Source organism: Prionailurus viverrinus, chromosome A1 (genome assembly GCF_022837055.1).
Source record: "Prionailurus viverrinus isolate Anna chromosome A1, UM_Priviv_1.0, whole genome shotgun sequence".
Taxonomy (NCBI): domain Eukaryota; kingdom Metazoa; phylum Chordata; class Mammalia; order Carnivora; family Felidae; genus Prionailurus; species Prionailurus viverrinus.
Window position 1 is genome coordinate 153,885,842 of NC_062561.1, and position 24,446 is coordinate 153,910,287.

At 37.1% G+C, this 24,446-nt stretch overlaps 1 protein-coding gene across 1 annotated transcript in view; it reads left to right on the forward strand.

The window, feature by feature from the left end:
* Window positions 1-24,446, forward strand: part of ADGRV1 (adhesion G protein-coupled receptor V1) — a 563,604-nt gene that overhangs the window by 223,050 nt on the left and 316,108 nt on the right. Inside the window, exons 77-82 of the mRNA XM_047878513.1 lie at window positions 3,093-3,335; window positions 7,171-7,578; window positions 11,861-12,045; window positions 17,290-17,539; window positions 18,072-18,211; window positions 19,968-20,128. Coding sequence (XP_047734469.1) covers window positions 3,093-3,335; window positions 7,171-7,578; window positions 11,861-12,045; window positions 17,290-17,539; window positions 18,072-18,211; window positions 19,968-20,128 — 1,387 coding nt within the window. The remainder of the gene's footprint in view (window positions 1-3,092; window positions 3,336-7,170; window positions 7,579-11,860; window positions 12,046-17,289; window positions 17,540-18,071; window positions 18,212-19,967; window positions 20,129-24,446) is intronic.

Below are 24,446 nucleotides of genomic sequence, written 5' to 3' on the forward strand. Positions count from 1 at the left end.
GTGGGAGAGAGCCAAAGCATAAGAGACTCTTAAAACCTGAGAACAGGGGCGCCTGGGTGGCGCAGTCGGTTAAGCATCTGACTTCAGCCAGGTCACGATCTCGCGGTCCGTGAGTTCGAGCCCCGCGTCAGGCTCTGGGCTGATGGCTCGGAGCCTGGAGCCTGTTTCCGATTCTGTGTCTCCCTCTCTCTCTGCCCCTCCCCCATTCATGCTCTGTCTCTCTCTGTCCCAAAAATAAATAAATGTTGAAAAAAAAATTAAAAAAAAAACAAAAACCTGAGAACAAACTGAGGGTTGATGGGGGGTGGGAGGGTGGGGAGGGTAGGTGATGGGTATTGAAGAGGGCATCTTTTGGGATGAGCACTGGGTGTTGTATGGAAACCAGTTTGACAATAAATTTCATATATTAAAAAATAAATAAATACACATTAGAAAAATTAAAAAAATGAGAGCACGTTAGATTAAATGAAATTGTGAATGAGAGAGGTTCCTTGCACAGTTCTTGGAATGAGTTGGCTCTTCATAAGAGAAGGTTGTATTATTGTTTTTCAGAGTGGGTGGGAATAGAGCTTGAGGCAATTCAGTGACTTGAGAAGTAGGTGCATCAGCACTAGTGGTTAGAGAGTTATTAAAACACTGCAAACCTAACACTGTGGAATGACATCCATGGAGTGATTTCACTGACTGATGGTGGTTTCTACTAAATTCATTTGAGTCCCCTGACCCCCAGCATAAAGTTTTTCTACTCCGTCATATCTCTAGTTATCATTTCTATAGTTATTCAGTACTACTTTCATTTTGAAGTTATAAAGAATTTAAGTAACTTTCCTTAGTAAGTTACTTGCCCAAGATTAGAACATGTCGTTTGAATTTGAGACCATTTCCATTTCCCCTTCCCCTGCTGCTGTACTTAATGGTTCTATGTTAGCAAAATGTGTAAAGGTGATAGTTAAATCACTTAGGAGGCATACTCTTAACCCACAAATATTTTTTAAAAATATTTACGTAAGATATTATTTTATTACTAGTTTGTCTGCTTCTGAGCAGATCTGGGCCCATGGAAAATAATTTTATAGTAGTTGAGCAAAACCTTACCCTGGAATGCTTCTGACCTGATGAAGAAAGGAACTTTTGGCCATTACACATGTAATGGGTTCTTGTGAAGTCTCCACGTCATGTTTAAGTCTAGAGAAGTTCAGATATGATCTGCAATTTTTGGATTCTGAACATAATTCAGGCAGATTGTTTGAGTAGAGTATTTTATAAGACTGGAAGATTCATTTTGTCTCTGGTCTAATTATGTGCTGGCACCCATCTGTACACTGTTCATTTTAGATGGTTCTTAGATTATAACATACTCTTTTGACTCTGAGTGGTTATAAGTAATGTTGTAATCATCATCATAAAGCAAAGAAATACTTCGCTAGAAAATAAAGACAAGAGTCTGTGTTGGAATGTGATATGCTGACATCCTGGACTAAATGAAATGTTTGTGAACTCAAGTTTACTTGGCCATTAGGGAATAATAATTCCTGACGATAGTTACCCGTACTTTTCTAGTGTTTTAGTTTATTGTGTTTGCCAAATTTAGTTTCTCGAAGGTGGGAAAAGTACTGTTCTCTCTATATTTCAATACTACTGACAGTTGATCAGGGAAAGTAAAAGAATGATATATGCCATGGGGAAGCTAAATATATTTCTTCAGATAATAAAATGAGATTAAGTTCATTTACTGGGTGACTAAGATTCAACTTACTCTTGGGTGGTATTAAAGTTCATCTTATTGCTTCGTGACATAATGATTCTCATTAAAATGATCACAAAACAAAGGATGAAAAAAGCCCCTGGTAGGTAAAAACAATGCATTATGTCAAATTAGACAGTGACACATTTAGCTGTGAAGTGTATTGGCTTAGCTTCTTAGAGTTATGCCAGGTACTGCTAAGATTTTTAGATTACTGTGAAAGAGTGAATAAGTAAAAACAGGTGAGTGACAGTACGTTACAAAATGGATTCAGGCTCTAGAGAATAAATTTTTTGAGATTGTTAAGAAGAACTGAGATGAAACATGACAAACTATAACTCAACAGACTAAATTTAGACTTACTTGATACTGAATTTGGGAAAATTTTAAAAAATACATAAGATTACAGAATTGACTGTTATCAATATTTGGTCATATTTCTTTATAACCTTTTAAAAATGAAACCTTACAAAAGTTGAAGCTCTCTATTTCCTTTATTCCCAGCATGATTCTACAGCTCCATGCCCTGCCTATCCCCAACCCAACCCCTCTACCCGAGCCAACTACTGTCACAGTGAAATTTGGGGATTTTTAAAAAATTTCATAGTAAGGTTTTTGTCACTTATTATTTTATTTTAATTTTTTTGAGTATTGCTGACACACATTAATTAATGCTGACACATTAATTTCATGTATACAACATAGTGACTCAACGTCTGTATACATTATGCTGTGCTCACAAGCTTAGCTACCGTACGTCACCATTCAACACCACCACAGTACCACTGACTGTATTCCCTGTGCTGTGCCTTTTATTCCCATGACTTATTCATTCCATAACTAGGAGCCTATTTTACTTTCAAATCCTTACGTAAATGTGTATCCATGAACACTATGTAGTAAGCTTTATCTAATTTTATACTTTACGCTTATTGTATCATGCTATACATATCATTATGTAACTTGATTTTTTTACTTATTAGCATATTTCCACATCCATCTATGTTGAAAAGTATTGAAATGGTTCATTCCTTTTAACTACTAAATAGCATTTCATTGTAGGAATGTTTATCTTTTTGCTTATTGAAGTACACATAGGTTGTCTCCTGATACTGATGTCCTAGTAAGAAGCTCACCCAGGAGAGTGAAGGTGTTTCTTAAAGAAAAACCAAAACCATAAACCCTCTTGTAATCTAACATAAGAATTTGATCCTGTAATTCTACAGACTGTATCTCCAGATGTGTTTGTTTTTATAGTTATGCACATAAATACTATTTCTGAACATCATCATTATGTAAAAATAGAAACATATTAGTAATCATCCTTTTTTCTTTTTCTAATTGTCAGATACCTCGAGCTGAAATGCATTTTTTTGTGGAATTGTATGAAGTAAGTGCTGGGGCAGCGATAAACAATAGTGCCAGATTTGCACAAATTAAATTCTTACGGAGTGAGAAACCTCAAAGCCTCGTGTATTTTTCTGTGGGTTCTCGACTGCCAGTGGCTCATAAGAAGGCCACTTTAATCAGTTTGCAGGTGGCCAGAGATGCTGGGACAGGACTAATGATGTCTGTTAACTTCAGTACCCAGGTGAGCATGGAATATATATCAACCCACATTATGGTTTCCTTCTTTATTTGTAACATATGTCATAAAAAGAATAATTGATAGAGTATTTTCTCATGATACCATTTTAATTCACACTGTATTTATTACATTAAGCTTTTTGTCCTTGAAATAGTTCAGCTTCACTTAGGTCATGTTCTAAAGTGATAGTCTTTTATACTTCTTTTTTTGAAAAAGGTGATAATACAATGCAAAGTGTCTTACATAAAACGGTTCTATAAAATCTCTAGAGAGTTAGAATTTTTTCAGAATGTAACTGAGAAAGACCAGAAACAAAAAGTAAGAGTCTTTGTTATGTTCTGTATCTGAACTGGTTGAAAATTTACTTCTCCAAAACTTCACGCTCTATTTGACCTTTAGGTTTCTTTAAATCCATAAGTTCATGAGGTCTCGCTGCCACTTTTCACAGCCCTCCTACTGGGGAGAAGGGAGGGAGTAGGGGGTACCCAGAGACTCAGAAAAGCCATGTGGTTAACACTCAGTGACCAGACCCTGGGATTGGTCCAGACAGCATCATACACCTTTCTGGCATTATTCTTTAAATTTTGTCTTACTAGCAAAACACTAATACATGAAAACAAAAGTGTATCTGCTCTGCCTGAAGCACAGTTGTGGGGGTTAGAGTGTGCCCACCGTAGCCCTCCTTTTTTTTTTTCTTTCACTCATCGAACTCGACGAAATCCACAATTTGAAAACCATCATTCTGCTCACAGCTGCCATTTCCCCTGTTTCAAGATTCCAAACCTGGTGACCCTTTAGGCCTCCCAGTTTCAAAAGTGGTTGCTGTTGTTGCTGTTTTTACAAAGTGCCCCAGACCATGTACTTGGTTGGATCACTCTTGGGTGGCTCAAACATGTAGAACATTCTGTGCTTAAAGTACAATTTATGTGTAGCCCGTTTCTGTAGCCATCATGTGAGTCAGGGATGAGAGATGAGACTCAGAGCTGTGGGTGGTGAGCTGTCTGAAGTTTGCCAGGCAGAAAAGCTTGTCTTTATGACAGAGTCCATAGCTTGGCAAACAAGAAGATGAAACTCTCTATCATACGAAACTCTGGAAATAAACACAGAGTTATGCTGTGGGGCATCTTTATGGCTCAGTCGGTTAAGCGTCTGACTCTTAGTTTCAGCTCAGGTCATGATCTCACGGTTTGTGAGTTCGAGCCCCTCGTCGAGCTCTGCATTGACAGACAGCATGCAGCTTGCTTGGGATTTTCTCTCTCTCTCTCTGCCCCTCCCCCGCTTGAGTTTCCGCACTCTCTCTCTCTGTGTGTGTCTCTCTCTCAAAGAAATAAATAATAAAAAATCAACATTTTAAGAAAAGAAAGCAACTTCATTCTAAATAGGCTCGAAGTGGTATGGACACAAAGTGAGGTATTTTGATTCATGGTGGGAAGATTTTAGTATTTTTTTTCTTTTGAGCATTTAAGTAAGATACCAAAGAAGAATGGGGGAAAATACATGTTTCATTCTCTTCTTCTCTAGTGAGATAGATACCATCATATGCTCGCCACTTTGCAGATTAGAAGAAGAGAGACTGGAGAACAAGAACAGATGATAAAGAGATGTGAGGCACATTTTAAACTAGTTCAATGTGCTCAAATGACAGTGTAAGGTTGAAGTTTCCAAAATAAGAATCTGAATGCCAGCTTATCTATCACATTCATTTATATTCTTTCTCGATTCACCATAAATGATTCCTTGAAAAACACATGCTGTCACTGGCATGTAACTCGTAGCATTTTTATGACCACTGTGAAAATCAACATGAAGGATCCCTGTTGTGTTGAAAATGTTCTGTATGTTGACTATATTCATGTCAATATCCTAGATATATTATTGTTATGGAAGATGTTACCAAAGAGTGACCTGGAATAAAGGGTGCGGGGGATCACTCTTTATTACATCTCATAACTGCATGTGAATCTGCAGTTATCTCAAAATTAAAAATGTAATTTAAAAACAGAAAGGAAAGTCTCACCTTTCTGGTACTTTATTTTCCTGTTCCTTCATTGCCACTGCATTTTGTCTCTCTGAATGCTGACATAAGTAGAGGACAGAGACCTAAAATTCTATTTTCTAGTAGCTGGCAAGGATGAGAAAATAATTATGGACTAAGTTACTATACTGTTACAAAGATATCAATTTTCATTTTACTTTACATAGATTATAATAATATAGTCAAATAGTAGCTGTAGCGTGCATACTTTTGGTGGGTCAGCATTCTCTGTACATAAATACTATTGTCTTAACATAAGCTCCTTTATATCTGTGTATTTGTGACATAAAGTTAAGGGATGTAAAGATATGAGAGAGTGAAAACATCACCAATTCCAGTTATTTTTAGATAGGCCTATAGCTGTGTTTTGCATGAAGTAATGCAGAAATGTCCCATCTCTTCTCTTTGCCTCCATGTTCACCCCCTGCTCTAGCCTGTGCACAAGAGCCAGAACACTCAGGAAAATATGAGATAAAATGTGTCATTATACTGCTGGAATCCCCAGTGTCTTCCTGCCATTCTCTGTATAATGGATGTACATGGTCTGACCCTGCCTACCTCTCTCATGTCAGCTTCTCATTTCATCCTTCTGATCACACTGGCTTCCTGGTTCTTCATCTGACATTTTAAGATGGTTCCCATCTCAGGACTTTGGCAGTATTTCCCGTCAGATCCCTTATGGCCTGTTTGCTTATGTCACTGAGGTCTCTGCTCACATATCACATCAGGATCTTCTATGACCAGCCTTCTTTAAAATAGTACCCTTACCATCACCCTGTATCCCCTTGTGTAGTCTTATTTTTCTTCAAAAAATTCATCTTCATGTAAAATTATGTTGTTGATTCTCTAACTTTTGTACTACCTATATCTTCTGCTAGAACAGGTTCCATGAATGCAGGTGTTCTGTGTTCACATCTGCGTCCACAGTTTTCTAGCACACACGAGGGTTTAATATTTGTTTGCTCAGTTGTGAATGAATGTACATTACCTTTTCTTTCCTAAGTTCTCAGGCTTCACTTAAAAATAAAAAATCTTTTAATAACCATAATTTGGAGAAAATCAGAAGTACATATGGCCAGGACCTAATATTCTTTAGGGCATTTTCGTATCTTAAGTGTAACCAACAAGAGACCAATTTTTTCTGCCGCCTCCTTCTTCCCCTCTTCCTTCTTTGTACTCCTCCAAACTCCATCCTCCCAAATTTTTTAGGTGAGAAGAAAGATATAAATATTCTCTCATTTCCTCCATACTTCTATTATGCAGCATGAATTATTTAAAGCACAGTTTTCAGGGGCAGTTGGGTGGCTCAGTCGGTTAAGTGTACGACTCCGGCTCAGATCGTGATCTTGCCGTTCCTGAGTACAACTCCTGCGTCGGGCTCTGTGCTGACAGCTCAGAGCCTGGAGCCTGGTTTGAATTCTGTGATTCCCTCTTTCTCTGCCCCTCCACCGCTCATTCTCTGTCTCTCAAAAAATAAATAAATGTTAAAAAAATAAAGCACAGTTTTCAGTGTGTTTACAACTGCAGAAATTCCATGAGGCAATAGTGGCATCTCTTTTCTAGTTCTCTTCCTTGAGCTATTCTAAGGCATCTGTCTTTCCTAACTTCATCACTGTGTATTTATCTCTCTAATTTATCTTAGGAGATTAGAGCAAATGTAAGAACCCATGTTTTAGTATTAATGTTGTTATGGCCCATCAGTTTGTTTAAGAGAAACAGGATTTGTTTAAGAAGGTAGAGTTTGTTCAGGACAAAATCAGAGGTGTTAACAGTTTCACTTCAGTGGTGTTGTTTAATTTCTAGGAGTTGAGGAGTGCTGAAAAAATTGGCCGTACTCTCATCTCTCCAGCTCTTTCAGGGAAGGATTTTGTGAGAACTGAAGGCACTTTGGTCTTTGAACCTGGCCAGAGGAACACCATACTGGATGTCATCCTAACACCAGACACAGCGTCTTTAAATCCTTTTCCTAAACGCTTCCAGATTGTGCTCTTTGACCCAAAAGGTGGGGCCAGAATTGATAAAGTATATGGGACTGCTAACATCACTCTCGTTTCTGATGCGGATTCACAGTCCTTTTGGGGACTTGCGGATCAGTTACAGCAGCCCCTGGATGGTGACATTCTTAACAGAGTACTCCACAGCATCAGCATGAAAGTGGCAATGGAGAACACAGATGAACAGCTCAGCGCCGTGATTCATTTAACAGACAAGGTAAGACGCCCTTGCAAGCGTTAGCAGCTGGATTAGTAAAATTTCATTTAAAAAATGAAAAAAAAAAAAACAAAACAAAACAGTAAATAATGTTAGTTATCAAGAAATTATGATATGGTTAAATTTATGAACATAAGAATGGAATTCATCATATCAGACACTGTAATTTTGCTGATGTCTGTCTGGAAAGCTCAATCTTAAGCCCGGAGAATAATCAGTAATCTGTAGTGGCAAGGACAGCCCATTGTCTGAAAGGAGGCGCCAGATGTCAGAAGCTAACCTCCAGAGGCTGGACGAATATCTTGTGAGATTTCATCTCAGTTTTCTGAGCCCGTAGAAAGGACTTGGACTAGAGTACATAGTTTTTCCATGGAACAGGAGCTGTTGTTCTCTGCTTGTTTTCTGCTCCTCCTGGGCACTGAACAGGGCACCTTCTCTCAGAGAAGAAGAAATAAGGAATGACCAAATGATTGTAGGCATTCAAATTGATGTGGACTTAGATCAACCAGGTCTTATTTTTAATCCATTTATTTATTTAGAGTAATGCCAGTAATGAAATTAAAAGGAAATGCAAGATCCTAAAAATGTAAATGAAAGACGAGATCTGCAAAGAATTATTATTAAAGGAAAAGACTCTATAGGGATTTATTTGGGACTTTCTCAATCAAGATATTTCTTAGTAATATATTTATGTACAAGCATGAAAATTTTTGAATGCATGCATATGAATTTATAAATGGTGTATTTTTACATAGTGACCCTTTAAGTACTTAAAATACTAACAGCGGAGTTTTAGATTATCATTCCTATTTTACTTCTCATGTGGTCTCTTAAAATACGATGCCTGAAGGGTAGAAAAGAAAATATAAAGTACATAGGCAAGAAGAGGGAGTCTTGCCAAATAGCTTTTAAAACAAAGAGAAGTGACTGCTATTTCATGCAGAGGAGGTTCTAGAGATAAGAATTCACTATGGGATGGGGTGCCTGGGTGTCTCAGTCGGTTGAGCATCCAACTCTTGATTTCTGCTCAGGTCGTGATCTCACGGTTCCTAGGATCGAACCCCGCATCAGGCTCTGTGCTGACAGCACGGAGTCTGCTTGGGATTCTCTCTCTCCTCTCTCTCTGCCCATAGCCCACTCGTAGACACTCTCTTTCTCTCAAAATAAATAAATAAACTTAAAAAAAAAAAAAAAGAATTCACGGTGGGAAATATTGTTACTTAAACTCTCTAATAATGAAATGGCCTAGGACAATAACACGTTGATTTTGGCCAAGAAGAGGGAAAGAATGCACAGTAGCTCCATTTCAGAAAAGAGAACCTTATTTCATGTGATTTAGAGAAGATAAGGACATTCTATTTCCTCAATAAGCTGTGTAAGAGAACTATATATTATTGGTGTAGAATCAACATTTCTTTAACTAGCATTGTCAAGTAGTACATATTGTTTGCTTTTCATTGGATCTGTCATGAGTAGTAAAACTGAGTTATGAAAGAAACTCATGAAAAAATATAATTAACTTTTTTTGTAATTCTTTTTGAGTAATCATTAGCAAACATTGTTTTCAAAATGTATTGTTATTAAAATTTTTTTAATGTATGGCATATTGTCTTCACAAATTCAATTTTTATATGTATGTCATTATTTAATTCTGGTGATTTGAGTAGCTGACTTATTCAATAGTTTTATATATTTTATAATATGTTTTATATAATATTATACTTAATACTATATAAATAAAACTGAAAAATTCTCCTGAATTCCCCTGAACAACTTGAGTAAAGAGAAATTTATACCTTGTCCCACCATAGGAAGACTCAGCATCATAAAGACAACAGTTTCCTATAAATAAACCTATAAAAGCAATATAGTCCCTATCAAAATATCAGTAAGTTATTTTGTATTTTTTAAACTGGACAAAGTGATGTCATTGTTGACCTGGAGGATATACATGTGAGAATGGGCAGAAGTTTTGTGAATAAGAAGAAAAATGATAGGGACCTCACCACACCACAAATATGAAAACTATATTATGAACTTGCAGCGATTAAAACACAGTGACACTGGTGCAGACATAGACACTGAGAGGATGAAAGAGAACAGAAAGTACAGAAATAAATGCAAGCACATATGAAAACTCCACACATCATAAAAGTGACATTTCAGATTAATGGGTTAAAAATTTTTATTCTGTAAATGTTATTGATGTAGCTGTTTTTAACCATTTGTAAGATAGAGCTGGATCTCTATCCTAAACACTATTCCAAAATAAATCTCAGATCAGAGATTGTAAAACTGATACCATGAGAGTATTCATAGAAAACACGGATGAATCATTTTTAATATGTAAGTTTGAAGTTAAACAAAATTTCTTTCTGCATACACCCCACGGAAAGTGAAAAGACAGCTAATGTTATAGGTCAGTGCTGACAACAGCACCCATACAAAGCAGGGATTATATAAATGGCCACTTTGTTTTACTTATTGAGTGCTTTACCAGAAGAAACTTTGTATTTCCCTTGAATATGAATGGAAGGTTGGGTGGTTCCAGTATTCTTGGATGACAACCTTTAATTCTTAAAACTGCACATGTTGCTCTGTTGGCTTCTGGCATTTCATTTATAAAAAAGTCTGATGTCAAACTGAATTTTTGTTTCTCTTTTGGTAATTTTTCTTTCCTATTTGGTTTCTGGTAGGATTTTTTTTTTTAACACTTGAAATAATATTTAACAATCACCCAGTGCATCTGTTGGTGTTTCTTTTTTTGAGTATAACAAGCTTTGCATTTTTAGACATGACTGTTTCTTTAGCTTATCAAGGAACTCTGGGGGGGTTTTATTTTTTTTATTTTTATTTTTTGCTTCTGCCAGCTCTTTTATATGCTTGTTGGATCTCATGGATTTGTTTTATTTATCTGTTACATTTTCTCGGAGTTCTGGAAGCATATCCTGAGCTGATTTTCCATTGTATTCAGTTTGATTGTTTCAATAGTCAGTGAGCTGTTTGCTTTTCTTCATTGTAATTTTTATTTGTTAAATTTTTACTTTGTTTTGTTGCCAGATAAATTTACTTTGTATCTTTTATCATCTTTTCTTTGTGGATTTTTCTCCATTCTTCCTTACTATCTTTGAGATGGATATTCTTATAAACTTAGATCTTGAGTTCAGCTATCAGTTTGGCTCTGTGTAAATTACAAAACTTTAAAACTCCACTGGTAGTAGCAACAGACAGATCATCTCAGTGTTGTCAAAAATTCATTAATAAAGGTATGTGCAAGTTACAAAGAGAGTGATGTTTATTGACAGGTGGGGGCACAGTGTATAAATCACAGAGAAAGTGATGACTAATCTGGATTTTGAAGAATTTATAGAGACTTCTCAGGTATATAAGAATAATGGAATAACAAATCAATGGCTTTATACCCGTGCTTAATCTAACATTAAAGATGTGGTCCCTGTCATTCTGGCAAAGAAAACCAAAATAAATCATGAAAGCTATTTTCCTCTTACTCTCCTTGTCCCTTAAACAACAAATAACCTGGTTTTTTAAGGTAGGAAGCCTCATACTTCCAGATAAAGGCAAGAATGCCAGGAGCTGCTGACTACTCTTGATTAGAAAAGGATATTTTTATTTGATGTTTGAGAAATTTAGTGATAGGCAGTGATGTCTGTTCATTGAAAGCCAGGTAATCAAGAATAATCTTGCTTTTTTATTTGCAAATATTCTTGTACTTATTTTTATTTCCCGGGTAGATCCAAAAGTGAGATTAATTTTAATATTCGTGATGTTCATTATTATAGTTAAGAATAAGTGATCCATGCAACCATCTAGCTATTAAATAAAAAATATGTTTTGCTGATCATGGCTTTTCTTAAGAAATGATTATGCTTTTTAAAGTGCAAGTAAATTTGAAATATTTTTATACCAGTTTTTCTTAAATTCTTCATAGATTCTTCCTTATTTTGCTACTTTAAAAAAAAATTTAATGTTTATTTTTGAGAGAGAGAGGGGGGAGGGGGGAAGGGGCAGAGAGAGAAGGAGACACAGTATCCGAAGCAGCCTCCAGGTTCTCACCTGTCAGCACAGAGCCTGATGTGGGGCTCGCACTCACGAACCTCCAGGTGGTGACCTGAGCCGTAAGTTGGACCCTTAACCAACTGAGCCACCCAGGCGCCTCTGCTAGTTTAAAGAAGTGTTAAAGAACATGTACTGTACCATACATGTCATTTAAGCAGGTTATTTTTGAAGATATTTTTTTCATACTGGAATTTTTTTTTTCTAGATAACTGTTGAAGGAAAAAGCCAGGCATTCAGTATTGAAAATCGAAATCTTTTTTATGAAATACTCTGTGCTCTTATTAACCCAAAGCGCAAAGACACTAGGGGATTCAGTCACTTCATTGAAGTGACTGAGAATTTTGCCTTTTCTTTGCTGACTGATGTTACCTGTGGCTCTCCTGGTGAAAAGTAAGTATTTTTAAATCATACTTGATATGTATTCCTTCATAGTTTACAAAGTAATATGCAATGCAAATTCACATTTAAATGTTGTAACTAAGGATTATACAGTCAATGCATTGTATCTAATGGGCAAATAAAGTAATTATTTGAAGAAAACATAGTAACTACATCAAGAAAAATGAATGTATCCTGTCAGCAATATGTTCCTCTTGTTTTGAAGGGTCTTTTAAGAATTAAAAAAATAGCTTATTGCTTACTCTTATGATATAATAGAAGATACATTCTGAACAGAGAAAAAAAAAGGAAGGTGATTCCAACTTTTAGACATGTTTTGATGTACTGTTGTGGTGAAGTTATGGTCCAGTTTTATGTATTTGGAAGCAGCTCTCCCAGTGTTATTCAACTTTGGAGTAGTTGTTTCATGGCAGAAAGCAAGCAAGAGGAAAAGGAAAAAATAAAATGTGGCTCATGTTCATTATCAACTATGTAATTAATTTTGTAACTATATGTTAGTGTTCTTCAGAAGTCATGGTATTTTAAATTACATTCAGAAAGTAAATTGGATAACTAGTAAAGTGATCTAAAAATGTTTTATTTCTATTTGATTTAATATAAAAATGGCTGACAATAGAAGCTGGTTAAAAATGGAGATTTCCTTCCAATTCTCACAGAGTAATACAGGCTATTTAAAAAGTAGTGACTGGGTGTTATACACAGGGGATGAACCACTGGAATCTACTCCTGAAATCATTATTGCACTATTTGCTAACTAACTTGGATGTAAAAGAAAGAAAGAAAGAAAGAAAGAAAGAAAGAAAGAAAGAAAGAAAGAAATATTATTGCCCTTACCTTTAATAGAAGAGAGCAGTTGTGGGAATAAGTGCAATTGGAAAATTAAGGTGGAAATAAAATAAATAGAAATAAAAAAGAAGCAGTGACTATTATTTAATGAAACATCTCTGATTAAAAGTGTTTATGTAATTCCTTTTAATGCCTTCATCAGCATTTAAGTCACATTGAAATTCAGGAATATTTTGGAGGCCATATTTTAAAAATCTGGTATAATAATTTCAGACATCTACTTAGTGCCCTTTATAAACTTTGACAGATTAATTAATATATGGGTTGAATATGTAAAATTTTTAGCTTTAGCTCTTAGATCCCAAGACACGTGAAGTTCAAAGAAATAGTCAATCCAGATATAAAAGGTTACAAGGGAGATCAAAGAATAAAATGAGAAGACTGGTATTAAGTGTACCTCTGCTCCAGTCCTCAACTTTGTACTAGATTGAACAGTATGAAGTTGCCTTTTTTGTAGGTAAAAGAAAGTATAATATATTGGACTTTTCATATGGTTCAACCTAATCCTTACTAAAAATTATATTTTCTTCTTATAAAAGATCATTGTAAACAGCTGGTCAAAGATAGGGCTAGAACTTTCATTATTCCCATTTACAGGTATAGAAGTGGAGAGACCTTAACTCAGCTTGTCAAGGGTCACACGATTAGTCGTGGTGAGATGTCAGTTCAGGCCTGAGTAATTCCCCATCCCTGCTGACCACTATGCCTTGTGGTCAGAAGAGACTGTAACCACTTGTTTTGTAACAAGCCACCCCTGTGGCTATAAAGCACCCACGACTTTCATCCCAGGTTAGTGCTGGGGTCTGATTTGAGGTTAAGGTACAAAACCAGCATCCTTTTATGCTGTACTCTTAACTCTAATGAGTGAGTCCTAAGGATTGAGGTTTTCTTTTTTTTTTTTAATTTTTTTTTCAACGTTTATTTATTTTTGGGACAGAGAGAGACAGAGCATGAACGGGGGAGGGGCAGAGAGAGAGGGAGACACAGAATCGGAAACAGGCTCCAGGCTCTGAGCCATCAGCCCAGAGCCTGACGCGGGGCTCGAACTCACGGACCGCAAGATCGTGACCTGGCTGAAGTCGGACGCTTAACCGACTGCGCCACCCAGGCTCCCCAAGGATTGAGGTTTTCTTAATGGAGTTCATCAGCAAAGCTCTGCATACCTTTTTAGGAGGCCCCTTCTCCAGTCTTCACCACTGGTCCTAAATATCTGTCTGAGACCAGTGATTAGTTCAGCTACTCACTACCTTTTATACATGTCCCTAATGTCTTCAGAAACCTCTGAAATGGATCATTTCTTTACTTCATGTAAGTTTGCAGTGAGGCCAGTGTGTGTGTGTGTGTGGGGGGGTTAAAAAACATCCTTTATTGTTTTTCTCTCTTGAACTGTGTTCAGCTCTGTTGTTCAATGAAATCAAATAATTTATAACTTTATAATTCCCTATAGTGCCAATCTTTTCCTTTTGTTTTTCCATATTTGTGCAAGATCATTATGATATTGAGGTTGTCTTAGATGTGAACCATCTACCTAGCTTTGAATGTTGGCTCCCATATTTGTGACCTCAAAGGCATAGTGAGAACTCAAAGAGTATAGGATACGCAAAAGGAGTTACCTTTCTGCCTTGTTGCCTAATGTATTCCCAGGCCTGGAATGGTCTCTGGTATGTGGTAGATCCTCAGTGGTTATGGTATAATGAGTGACTAGAATAAAGAAATGAATCAATATGTTTTTTGCCATGTGTTTCCTCTCCATAGACTTACCTTTCCTTCTGAGTTGTCCAGAAGGAAACAGCATGTGCATTGGCAGTCAGCCAGGAATAGTGTGGTGTGTTTCGGGAGATCATCAACCTTTAAAGACCGAATATAGGGGCGCCTGGGTGGCTCAGTCAGTTAAGCGTCCGACATCGGCTCAGGTCATGATCTCACGGTCCATGAGTTCGAGCCCCGCATCGGGCTCTGTGCTGACAGCTCAGAGCCTGGAGACTGCTTGAGATTCTGTGTCTCCCTCTCTCTCTGACCCTCCCCCGTTCATGCTCTGTCTCTTTCTGTCTCAAAAATAAACAAACATTAAAAAAAAAAAAGACCCAGTATAGAATAAGATAGGTAGGATTCATGTGTGTTTGAAAGAATCAGACTCAGGATTTTAGAACCATCATGTCGAGGACAGTGTCAAAGGCTGAAGAAGATGATAAATCAAGAAATAGGAAGACTACATAGGGGATGATTGTTCAGGTAAGATGAGGCCTGAAATTGAAGCAGGGACATGGGGAAGATGGTACTTCGAAAACAATTTAGTGGTAAAATTACCATATAGGTGACAAAATAAACTTCAAAAATAAGAGAGTAATCAACACCAGATTTTTTACTTGGAAAACTCTAAAGTTGTTGAGCATTCCAATGTGTGTTATTTATACATTGTCTTAAACAGTATTCAGTGGCAGCTACTGAGGGTGAAGGATTTGGGAATTGAGCAGGGATGCTGAGGAGAATGATGGCATCTAGAACAATTGGAAGCCAAGTTAAAACAATGTCATTGTATTGAGGGCCCACTGCAGTTGGTCAGTGGATTTGTAGTGGTACCATTCTACATGTTAATGTGGGGTTCTCCCCCTTTCACATCAGCTGGGGTGTCAAACAGACTGTGGGATTGATTAAAGTGAGTGTGGTAGAAGGGTGTAGATATAGGAGGTTAAAGTATCAGGGGGAGTATAGTTATTTCCCAGACAGTTGGGCCAGGAATTTGGCACTGTAGTGTCAAAGCTGGGTAGAGCCAGTGCATGCTAGATAGGTCTCAGTATCCCAAGGTAATGGCATCCAGGATGACGCTGATGGACTAAATCTCATTAGATTCCAGGGAGAGTGGGCAGAAGGTATGCAGCCATGTGGCCGCTGGTCTCAGCGGCATTGTACCAGGGCAGGGGCTGCAGCTTTTAGCTTAGAGTCACCGGTGAAGATGTGAGAGGCTGAATGAGGATATTAAGAGATGAGGTTTTGGTGAGCTGTTGTGAAGGTGTGGGTGGTTTACATAGCTTGAGATGATTTAGGAGTCCTGTACAACAGGGGTCTAGAGCTTACGTGAATGACTGGATTAAAGATAGATATTTGAAGGCACTGATTCAAATGTGGTAGTTAAAATTATGGAAGATTTTTTTTAAGAGAGAGAATATAACTAGAGAAAAAGCCCTCCCCTCCTTTCCTTTTCTTCCTTAGATCTTCTATTTAAAATTCTCAGCTCCATCTCCCAGGTTAGGGATTTTGACAAGGCATCATTATCTCCATTATTTAATTATACATACTCTCTGCTTGTTGTGGCCCATATAACTTTTAACATTTAATGCACAATTTTTACCCTAAAATCATAATATTCTCCAAATTTTTTTAGGCAGGTTTCAGATCTGATTCATCTTTGTATCTCTTCTTTGTAACTCTGATGGGTCCAAGACAAGATTTATTACATTCTTTGGGGGTTAAAAAAGATTGGAGGGGCCGGCCCCTGGGTGGCTCAGTCAGCTAAACATCTGACACTTGGATTTCAGCTCAGGTCATAATCTCATGGTATCGAGCACTGCATCAGGCTCTGTGCTGTCAGTGTGGAGAGAGAGCTTGGGATTCTCTCTCTTCCTTTCTCTCTGCTCTTCCCTTGCTCATGCTCTCTCACAATAAATAAATAAACAAACTTAAAAAAAAAAAAAAAAGATTTGTAGGACCCCTAACCTCCTCTCCAGGCAAGGATTCTCATTTAGTAAGTCTGGGATGTGATTTAGAAATCTGTATTTTCAAACAAGCTTCCAAGTGATTTCAACACACACTGAGGTTTGGAAGCACTTTCACTAAGCCCATCTTATGCCTAGGGTGTTTAAAACAGAGTTGTTGAATGGATAAAGATCCCAGCTCTAGGCAGTTTCTCTTATCAGTCACATGGTTGGATTTGAAATGCTCTGATGGAGCAGAAAGAGATGAGGTAAACCCTTGATGAAAACGTGGCTCTGGGTGTATAAGGTTTACAATATTCTTAAATAAAGCAGAGGTTTCAGTTTAATGGTGCACCCTTTCCTCAACCCATTCCACCAATGCTGATGTGACTAACACAGAAAAGACACAGATTGTATCTGATATCCGTGAAATAGCTCTCAGCTTTCTAAAACCCGTGGTTTGGATTACAAGGGGAATCAGGAAAAGGATGCCGAAAGTTCTGTGGAAAACAATCCTTCCTGACAGTTAACCATAAAAGAACTGAAAGCACATTGTCTTTACTGCTTCTGGGTTGGTAATGTCATGGTTGTGCATAAAGAACAGAGCCCCTGTGTAATGCATTTTAACAGATAGAAGTGCATATGAGTACGTAAATGCTTGCCATTTTTTTCACAGCCTTTTGCTTCTCTGTTACAGAAGCAAGACCATCCTTAACAGTTGCCCCTATTTGTCCATACTGGCTCTTCACTGGTATCCTCAACAAATCAATGGTCACAAGTTTGAAGGAAAAGAAGGTGATTATATTCGAGTTCCAGAGAGGTTATTGGAGGTTCCAGATGCAGAAATAATGGCTGGAAAAAGGACTTGTGAATTAGTCCAGTTTACAGAGTATAGCAGCCAGCAGTGGTTTATAACTGGAAACAGTCTTCATGCCCTGAAAAATAAGGTAATCTATGACTTAAAGAATTCTGTGGTTGGAATCTGATTTTTCCTTAGTAGACACACTCCTTCAGAATGCATTTGCTGGATCAGATTTGTGGTCAGGACTGCACATGGTGAGCTAATTATGAAACATGTCCCATCTTCATGAACTTATTTGTAGAATGTGCAGTCTCAAATATAGTTGGAAATAGCTCCTTCATGTTTTCTTGAGGAAAATATATATAGTGGGGAAAGTGAAAAATGTAGCCTTCACTAATATTATATCATATTCTGTTCCCCACTCATGATGAAGCCAGACAGTTAAAGTGAGCATTGTCTGCAGAAGATGGCTCGGTAACTCAGGTGGAGGTAAAACGTTTGCAATGAAAAACCAGTCAGATTCCCTGCATTCCTAAGTAAGCTAATTATTTAAGCTAATTATTTAAGTAGTGGCAGTAAGCAAGTGATTTAAGTGACTAGGAAAATGAATCAAAGTTCAGAATTGATTTTTCCTTTGATTTTAAAACACCATTTTTCTGTCTTTTTTGTCATTACAGGTACTATCTTTGAGTGTGAAAGGACAGAGTTCACAACTCTTGACTGACAACAATGAAGTTCTCTATAGGATTTATGCTGCTGAGCCCAGGATTATTCCCCGCACGTCTCTGTGTCTCCTTTGGAATCAGGCTGCTGCAAGGTACTTAATAATTCTTTAAAATAAAAATTCAGTCCTTCCCCATTCTACCACCGTTGAGCCCAATTTTTGTACTGAACATACAGGGTAGCCTCAGGTGAGACTTTAGAGTGGAGAAAAATCCCTGCAATAAAATGACAAAGCAGCATTGGAAATTGGCATTATGCAGGTAGCAAGTGTAGCCCAACAATTTAAAGATGTGTTTAACACATTACTTCTTTATTATAACTGCTCTCATTGGACCTAGTGTGAGTTCTACTCAATTCACATAACCTTCCTTTGTTTATTGGTTAATTTGTTGGGCAGGAAAGGAGATTTTTTTTGCCTCTTCCATCTGGCTTATAGTTCTGAATCTGATGCTCTGTGTTTAGAGGAATTAGCAGGAATTTATAATTCTAGTCCACGTGTGGCTTAGAGTACATTTTAGAATTAAACCATGCACAGGAATGAGAAGAAGAGAATGATTCTTCTGTAGAATCTCCTTGGCCTAGGGCCTCCAGTTTCTGAGCAGTTCTAATGCCTGAAGCTCCATCAGTGCTGTAGGGTCAGGCATGGCTGGCCCAGAGGGCTTAGTCACTAGGCTCTATTTATTTCTGACTTTCACCTGCACAGACTAAAATTCTAAGTACATTTAACAGCTGTGTTGGGTAACTGTCCTCCAAACAGCAAAATTCTGGTTAGTCTTTTTCTTTGTGTAAAAATCTTTTAGTTGAAATTTCGAATGCCTGGTGAGAGATCTTAAACTTAATACATAGATACTGTGCCATCCTTGATACATAACTAATAATGAATGCTTCAAACTTGAATCTGCTGTTGTGGCTAAGAAGTTTTATGTCCTTAGAAAAGTAAAGGATTCAAGAGGCACTATCAAAGGGAGGAGGCTCAACCAAGAGTCACTGAGGAATGATCACAAGGCTTGGCATCTAACCCTGTATTTGCTGTAATCATTACAAAGTTTTTGTGTTAAAAGCCAGATATTATAGAAGGAAACTTTTGAAAGAACGCTGGAGAACTTTTATGAAATATAACTGGCTTCAAAATTTAAACAAAAATGAAGAAAGAAACGTAGAAAATCTTTTAAGTAATTTATGTGGTTCAAAGGAATTGGGGCGCCTGGGTACCTCCTTAGGTTAAGCAGCTGACTCTTGGTTTTGGCTCATGTCATGATCTCACGGTTCTTGAGTTCAATCCCCACATTGGGCTCCAAGCTAGCAGTGAGGAGTCTTCTTGGGATTCTCTTTGTCCCTCTCTCTGCCCCTCCCCTGCTTTAGCGTGCATGCATACTTTCTCTCTCTCTCTCTCTCTCTCTCTCTCTCTCTCTCTCTCTCTCTCTCTCAAAAATAAATAAACAAAAAAAATTACAAGGATTGTTTGAAGAAGGGTGAAGACTACACACATAGTGGCTCTGTCCATCTTTTGGTATTTTTGAATGCTAGGGAGGAGTGCATCTGCACTTGGGTGTGTTTGCTTTAGATTAAGTGCTGGCACTGCTCTCTTGAGAGGACTGGCTGCTTTGGTATCAGGAATGCTTCTGCAGGTTTGGTTAGTATTTAGGCTGCTTCTTGGGGTATCTTGTGGGATCTGTTGTGTCATGTCTTAGACAAGATATTCCCTCCAGTGTTTTTTTCTTGAAAATTGGTATGCTAAATGATTGAGTAAAGAACACTTAAGTTCAGTAAGTTACTTTTACTTTAAAAGCCATCTCAATACCCTAAGTGTTGATAAAAGAGCAGTAGTGACCATTGTGTTTTTGCCCTAGCTGGTTGTCTGACAGTCAGTTTTGCAAAGTGGTTGAGGACACTTCAGACTACGTGGAATGTGCCTGTTCATACATGTCCATGCATGCGGTCTACGCCGAGACTGACAACTTATCTTCATACAATGAAGCTTTTTTCTCTTCTGGATTTATATGTATCTCAGGTCAGTTGTGGTATTTTAGAGTCAATAATTTTGAATATTTATAAGAATGAAAGTCTGTTTTCCCATGTTTGCAAGATGCAAACATACTATAATTCATTAGTACTAGGGGGAAATGAATTTTACCATGTCTTATTCATTAATTCATATAGTGGGTATTTATGGAAGGCCAACTTGGTACTGACATAATGAATAACAAAGGTATAATACAAGATACAGTATAATAATGTAATAAGATATTATAAAGAACAAGACAGTTCCAACTCATAAGGAATATACAAGACAGTGTGAGATAGAAGCTAGATAGTAGGGAAGAATAGGGGCACCTGGGTAGTTCAGTTGCTTAAGCGTCTGACTTCGGCTCAGGTCATTATCTCATGGTTCATGAATTCGAGCCCTGCATCGGGCTCTGCAGTGACAGCTCAGAGCATGGAGCCTGTTTCAAATTCTGTATCTCCTTCTCTCTCTGGCCCTCCCCACTCACACTCTGTCTCTCTCTGTCTCTCTCTCTTTCTCAAAAGTAAATAAACAGTAAAAAAATGTTTTTAAAAAGATAGTAGGGAAGGATATAGTTCTTAGTGTTATGATGTAGAGGGCTGGTTCTGCAGTAGAATGTCAGGATTATATGAGACATAATATACAGTGTTTGATGTGGTCTGACATAAATTATAAGCATTTTGTATTTTCATTAAAAAAACAAACATAGGGATGCCTGGGTGGCTTAGTTGGTTAAGTGTCCAATTCTCGATTTTGGCTCAGGTCATGATCTCACTGTTCGTGGGCTTGAGCACTGCATCGGGCTCTGCGCTGACAGTGTGGAGCCTGCTTGGGATTCTCTCACTTCCTCTCTTCCTGCCCCTCCCCTGCTAATGCTCACACCCTCTTACTCAAAATAAATAAATAAACTTAAGAATAAAAAAACACGCATACAACCTATGAGCTGTGAATATACTCAATCACTCTGTTAAAAAATAGTCTTTCATCTTTTACATGTAGAACCCTTTTCTGGCAGGAATAGGAACCTCACTGGTATTAATGTCTGTCAAACTATTTACCTGTACCTTAATTTTTAATAAGTATAGAACTTTTCTCATTTGCTGTATTGATTATATGGGCAGGAGTCTGAGAATTCCTTTAACTATATTTCTCTTCCCTACCCTTGCTTATTCCATGCCCTGAGTCATCTTTTACAGCCTCCTGCTGCTTCTGTAAACAGTGTGTTATACAGACAACTAGGTATAGAAGCCAGATTCCCTGGGTTCAAATCCTGGTTCTGCCAGTGGCCAGGTGTGGGATCTGGGTCAAATTAGTTAGTTTCTCTATATACCGAGGTTTCTCTGCCCATAATATATGACTTTAAAGTGTATTAATATAATAGGGTGGTAAACATACTAACTCAGAAATTTCTGATCTCCTACTTTAATAATGTTTTGTTTGTAAATGTGATTATTACTACATTTGTGTCTTTTTTACTTGGTATGGAAACAGTAATCTTTATTATGAAACTTTTGTGGAGGTAGACACAAGTAATTAATTAATATTCTTTGTCCTGAGGATTTAAAAATCTTTCCATTATAATTTCATTTTATAAGAATATACATTTCCCTTAATTTATGTTAAGTTTAAGTCTAACATATTCAATGGCAAAAGCTACTTTCTTATTCTTAATAACATCTTTTATAAGGATAACATTTCTTGCTTGATAGATTCTTCCAGGTCCACATAGTTCCCAAATCAGATGGAGACATCCTACTTGATTTTATTGCTAGTATATTTACTAAAATTTCATAGACATAAAATAAAGCCAAAAGGTAAAATGCTGCAGGAAAATCTGGATGTAATTTTATATATTTCCTTAGGGACATAAACTCAAGTGCTGCTATGACCCACAAAATCCCTTGCTTGCTCTCAGTATTGAACATCTAAAGAGAGAATATTATCGTGATTCTGTAGAAGACTAGCAGGACAATAACATATTTCCTAGAAGAATTATTAATAGATATTTTTTCCAATTCAGTCTAGAAAAGAGTACATAGATTTGGTCATGTATTTGAGAACCAATACCTGAATATTAGTATTTGCTTTTATTACTTTTCACTTAGAGTCATATTTGAAATTATTGGGTCTTTCCCCCCTCTGTCCACAACATATTTTTTTAATGTTTGTTCGTTTGTTTATGTATGTATGTATGTATGTATGTATGTATTTTGAGAGAGAGTACACACACATGCACACACAAGCAAGGGAGGGGCAGAGAGAGAAGGGAGAGAGATAGAATCCCAAGCAGGCTCTACACTGTCAGCGCAGAGCCCCATGTGGGGTTTAAACTCATGAACCGTGAGATCATGACCTGATCCAAAATCAATATTTGGACGCCTGACCCGACAGAGTCACGCAGGCACCCCTGTCCACAGCATATTGTAATGTATACAGCGTGTTCTGTAGAGCAGGAGACATAAAGTCCTGTGTTTGTATCTGTTTCTACCTTTATGGGAGGGAGATTTCCATCTATCCTTCTGATGGCCCCCAGGAACTAGAGATGAGAATTTTGTGTATCTTACATACACATTTTATAATTTATGCCAGACCCTATCAGAAATCCATCTAAATTTGGAAGCAGTCTGACCAGCTCTTTTCATGAAACATGCCAACATACAATTACATATGAAGTAATAAATCCTTTAAGCCAGGATGGATCACAGTGTTTCTGTTTTAGTTCTATATGTCTGCTTACTGCGCTCCAGCAGAACACCTTAAATGATCAAAGTGTGTGAAATGGCCATACAGGCCAAAAAGTTTAGTAATCTTCAGCTTTGGAAGATGAAAGATGAGGGTTTATATATAACCGTGGCTTTAAAAATTGTAAACGAGTTTAACAGATTCCAAGAAATTAAACAAAGGTTATCTTTTGAAGCCAAAAAGATAGGACAAGTAAAACATAAATGTGCACTTAGGTGTAACAGTATGAAAGTCACTTGGAAAGGTGACTTGGAAGAAATGCAACTTAAGATAATGTTAGTTAATGATGCCATAACACCATAATTTTTAGAGTGTACTTGTTAAGGAACCTAAAGCATGGTTTGAAGTACATGGTACTATCTGGAGAATAATGTCAAAGAAGCCTCTCCTGCTTCTTGTAAGTCTGTTGATGTTGTAGTAGGATAGACTATTGGATTGGAATCATTCTGATTTTAACTTTAAATACAATTCCTGTGGCCTTGGGATCTTAACAAGACCTGTAACATTCCATAATCCATTTCAGTTTTAATATCAGTATGTGAACTAGGTCTTACGTGATGCACTTGCTCTTAAGTCTCCTGTGTTTGGAGGGCTTTTAAGCTGAGATTAAAGATGAATTACAGACTTCACGTTTATTTCATTGTTCTTTTTTTGTTCTCTTACAGTGGAGAAATCATTTAGCACATTAAACTAAAGCTTTCCCTTTTACATGGGTAATGGTTTTATTTACTGTACAGATTACTAAGTATATACATGTCAGCACAATGTCAATTTTTCAGTTAAGGAACAAAATAATTGTCTATAAATTGCTAAATAATAAGACAGGATAAATAAATCAGTACAATCCAAAGTCCTTTGAAGCATGCTTTTTCTTTTGTCCAAGGTATATTAAACGAAAAGACTATTCTAGTTATGCCTTTTATGTTTTACAAGCTGAAATTCTGATAGTTTTTCCAGAAAAAAAATACCTTTACCATATGCCACCCATTCATTTCAAAATACTTTTCAAAGTTAGAGATTTAAAAAAAAATTTGTGTCACATTCTTCCAAAAATATCAAGTTTATATTCACTGTAATCACTGTCCTAAAATAGCCTTATGATTATGGGGGAAGGTATATCAAAACAGCTTCATTTTAACTATCAAATGGAGGAGTTACTAACATGAATAGAAAACAATAAATAAGAATCTTTTTAAAGCCATTTGAAGAGAAAGTTGCAGATAGTGAGTCAGAAAGCTTAGTTTTAATTCTGATATGGCATAAAAATAGTGGATTTCTCTAGACATACAGGACATATTTAAGATGAACTTGGCGCAAGTTAACAGAAGACAATTCGAATTTCTTAAATAAATAAATAGAGTTCAGGGTGGATTAATTCAGGACCTCAGTAGTGTCATCACAGGCCCACCCCCTTCTTGTTTTTCTGTATTGCTCTCCTCAAAGATTTTGTTTTCTGTCTTGCCCTACATGGTCTTGAGCTAGCCTCAACTCTCAGCATTGCACAAGTGTCTAGGCTTGCCAAAGGAAAAGCACTTACCTGATCTTGTTTTAAGAGCAATGAAAACTTCCCTGAAAACCATCC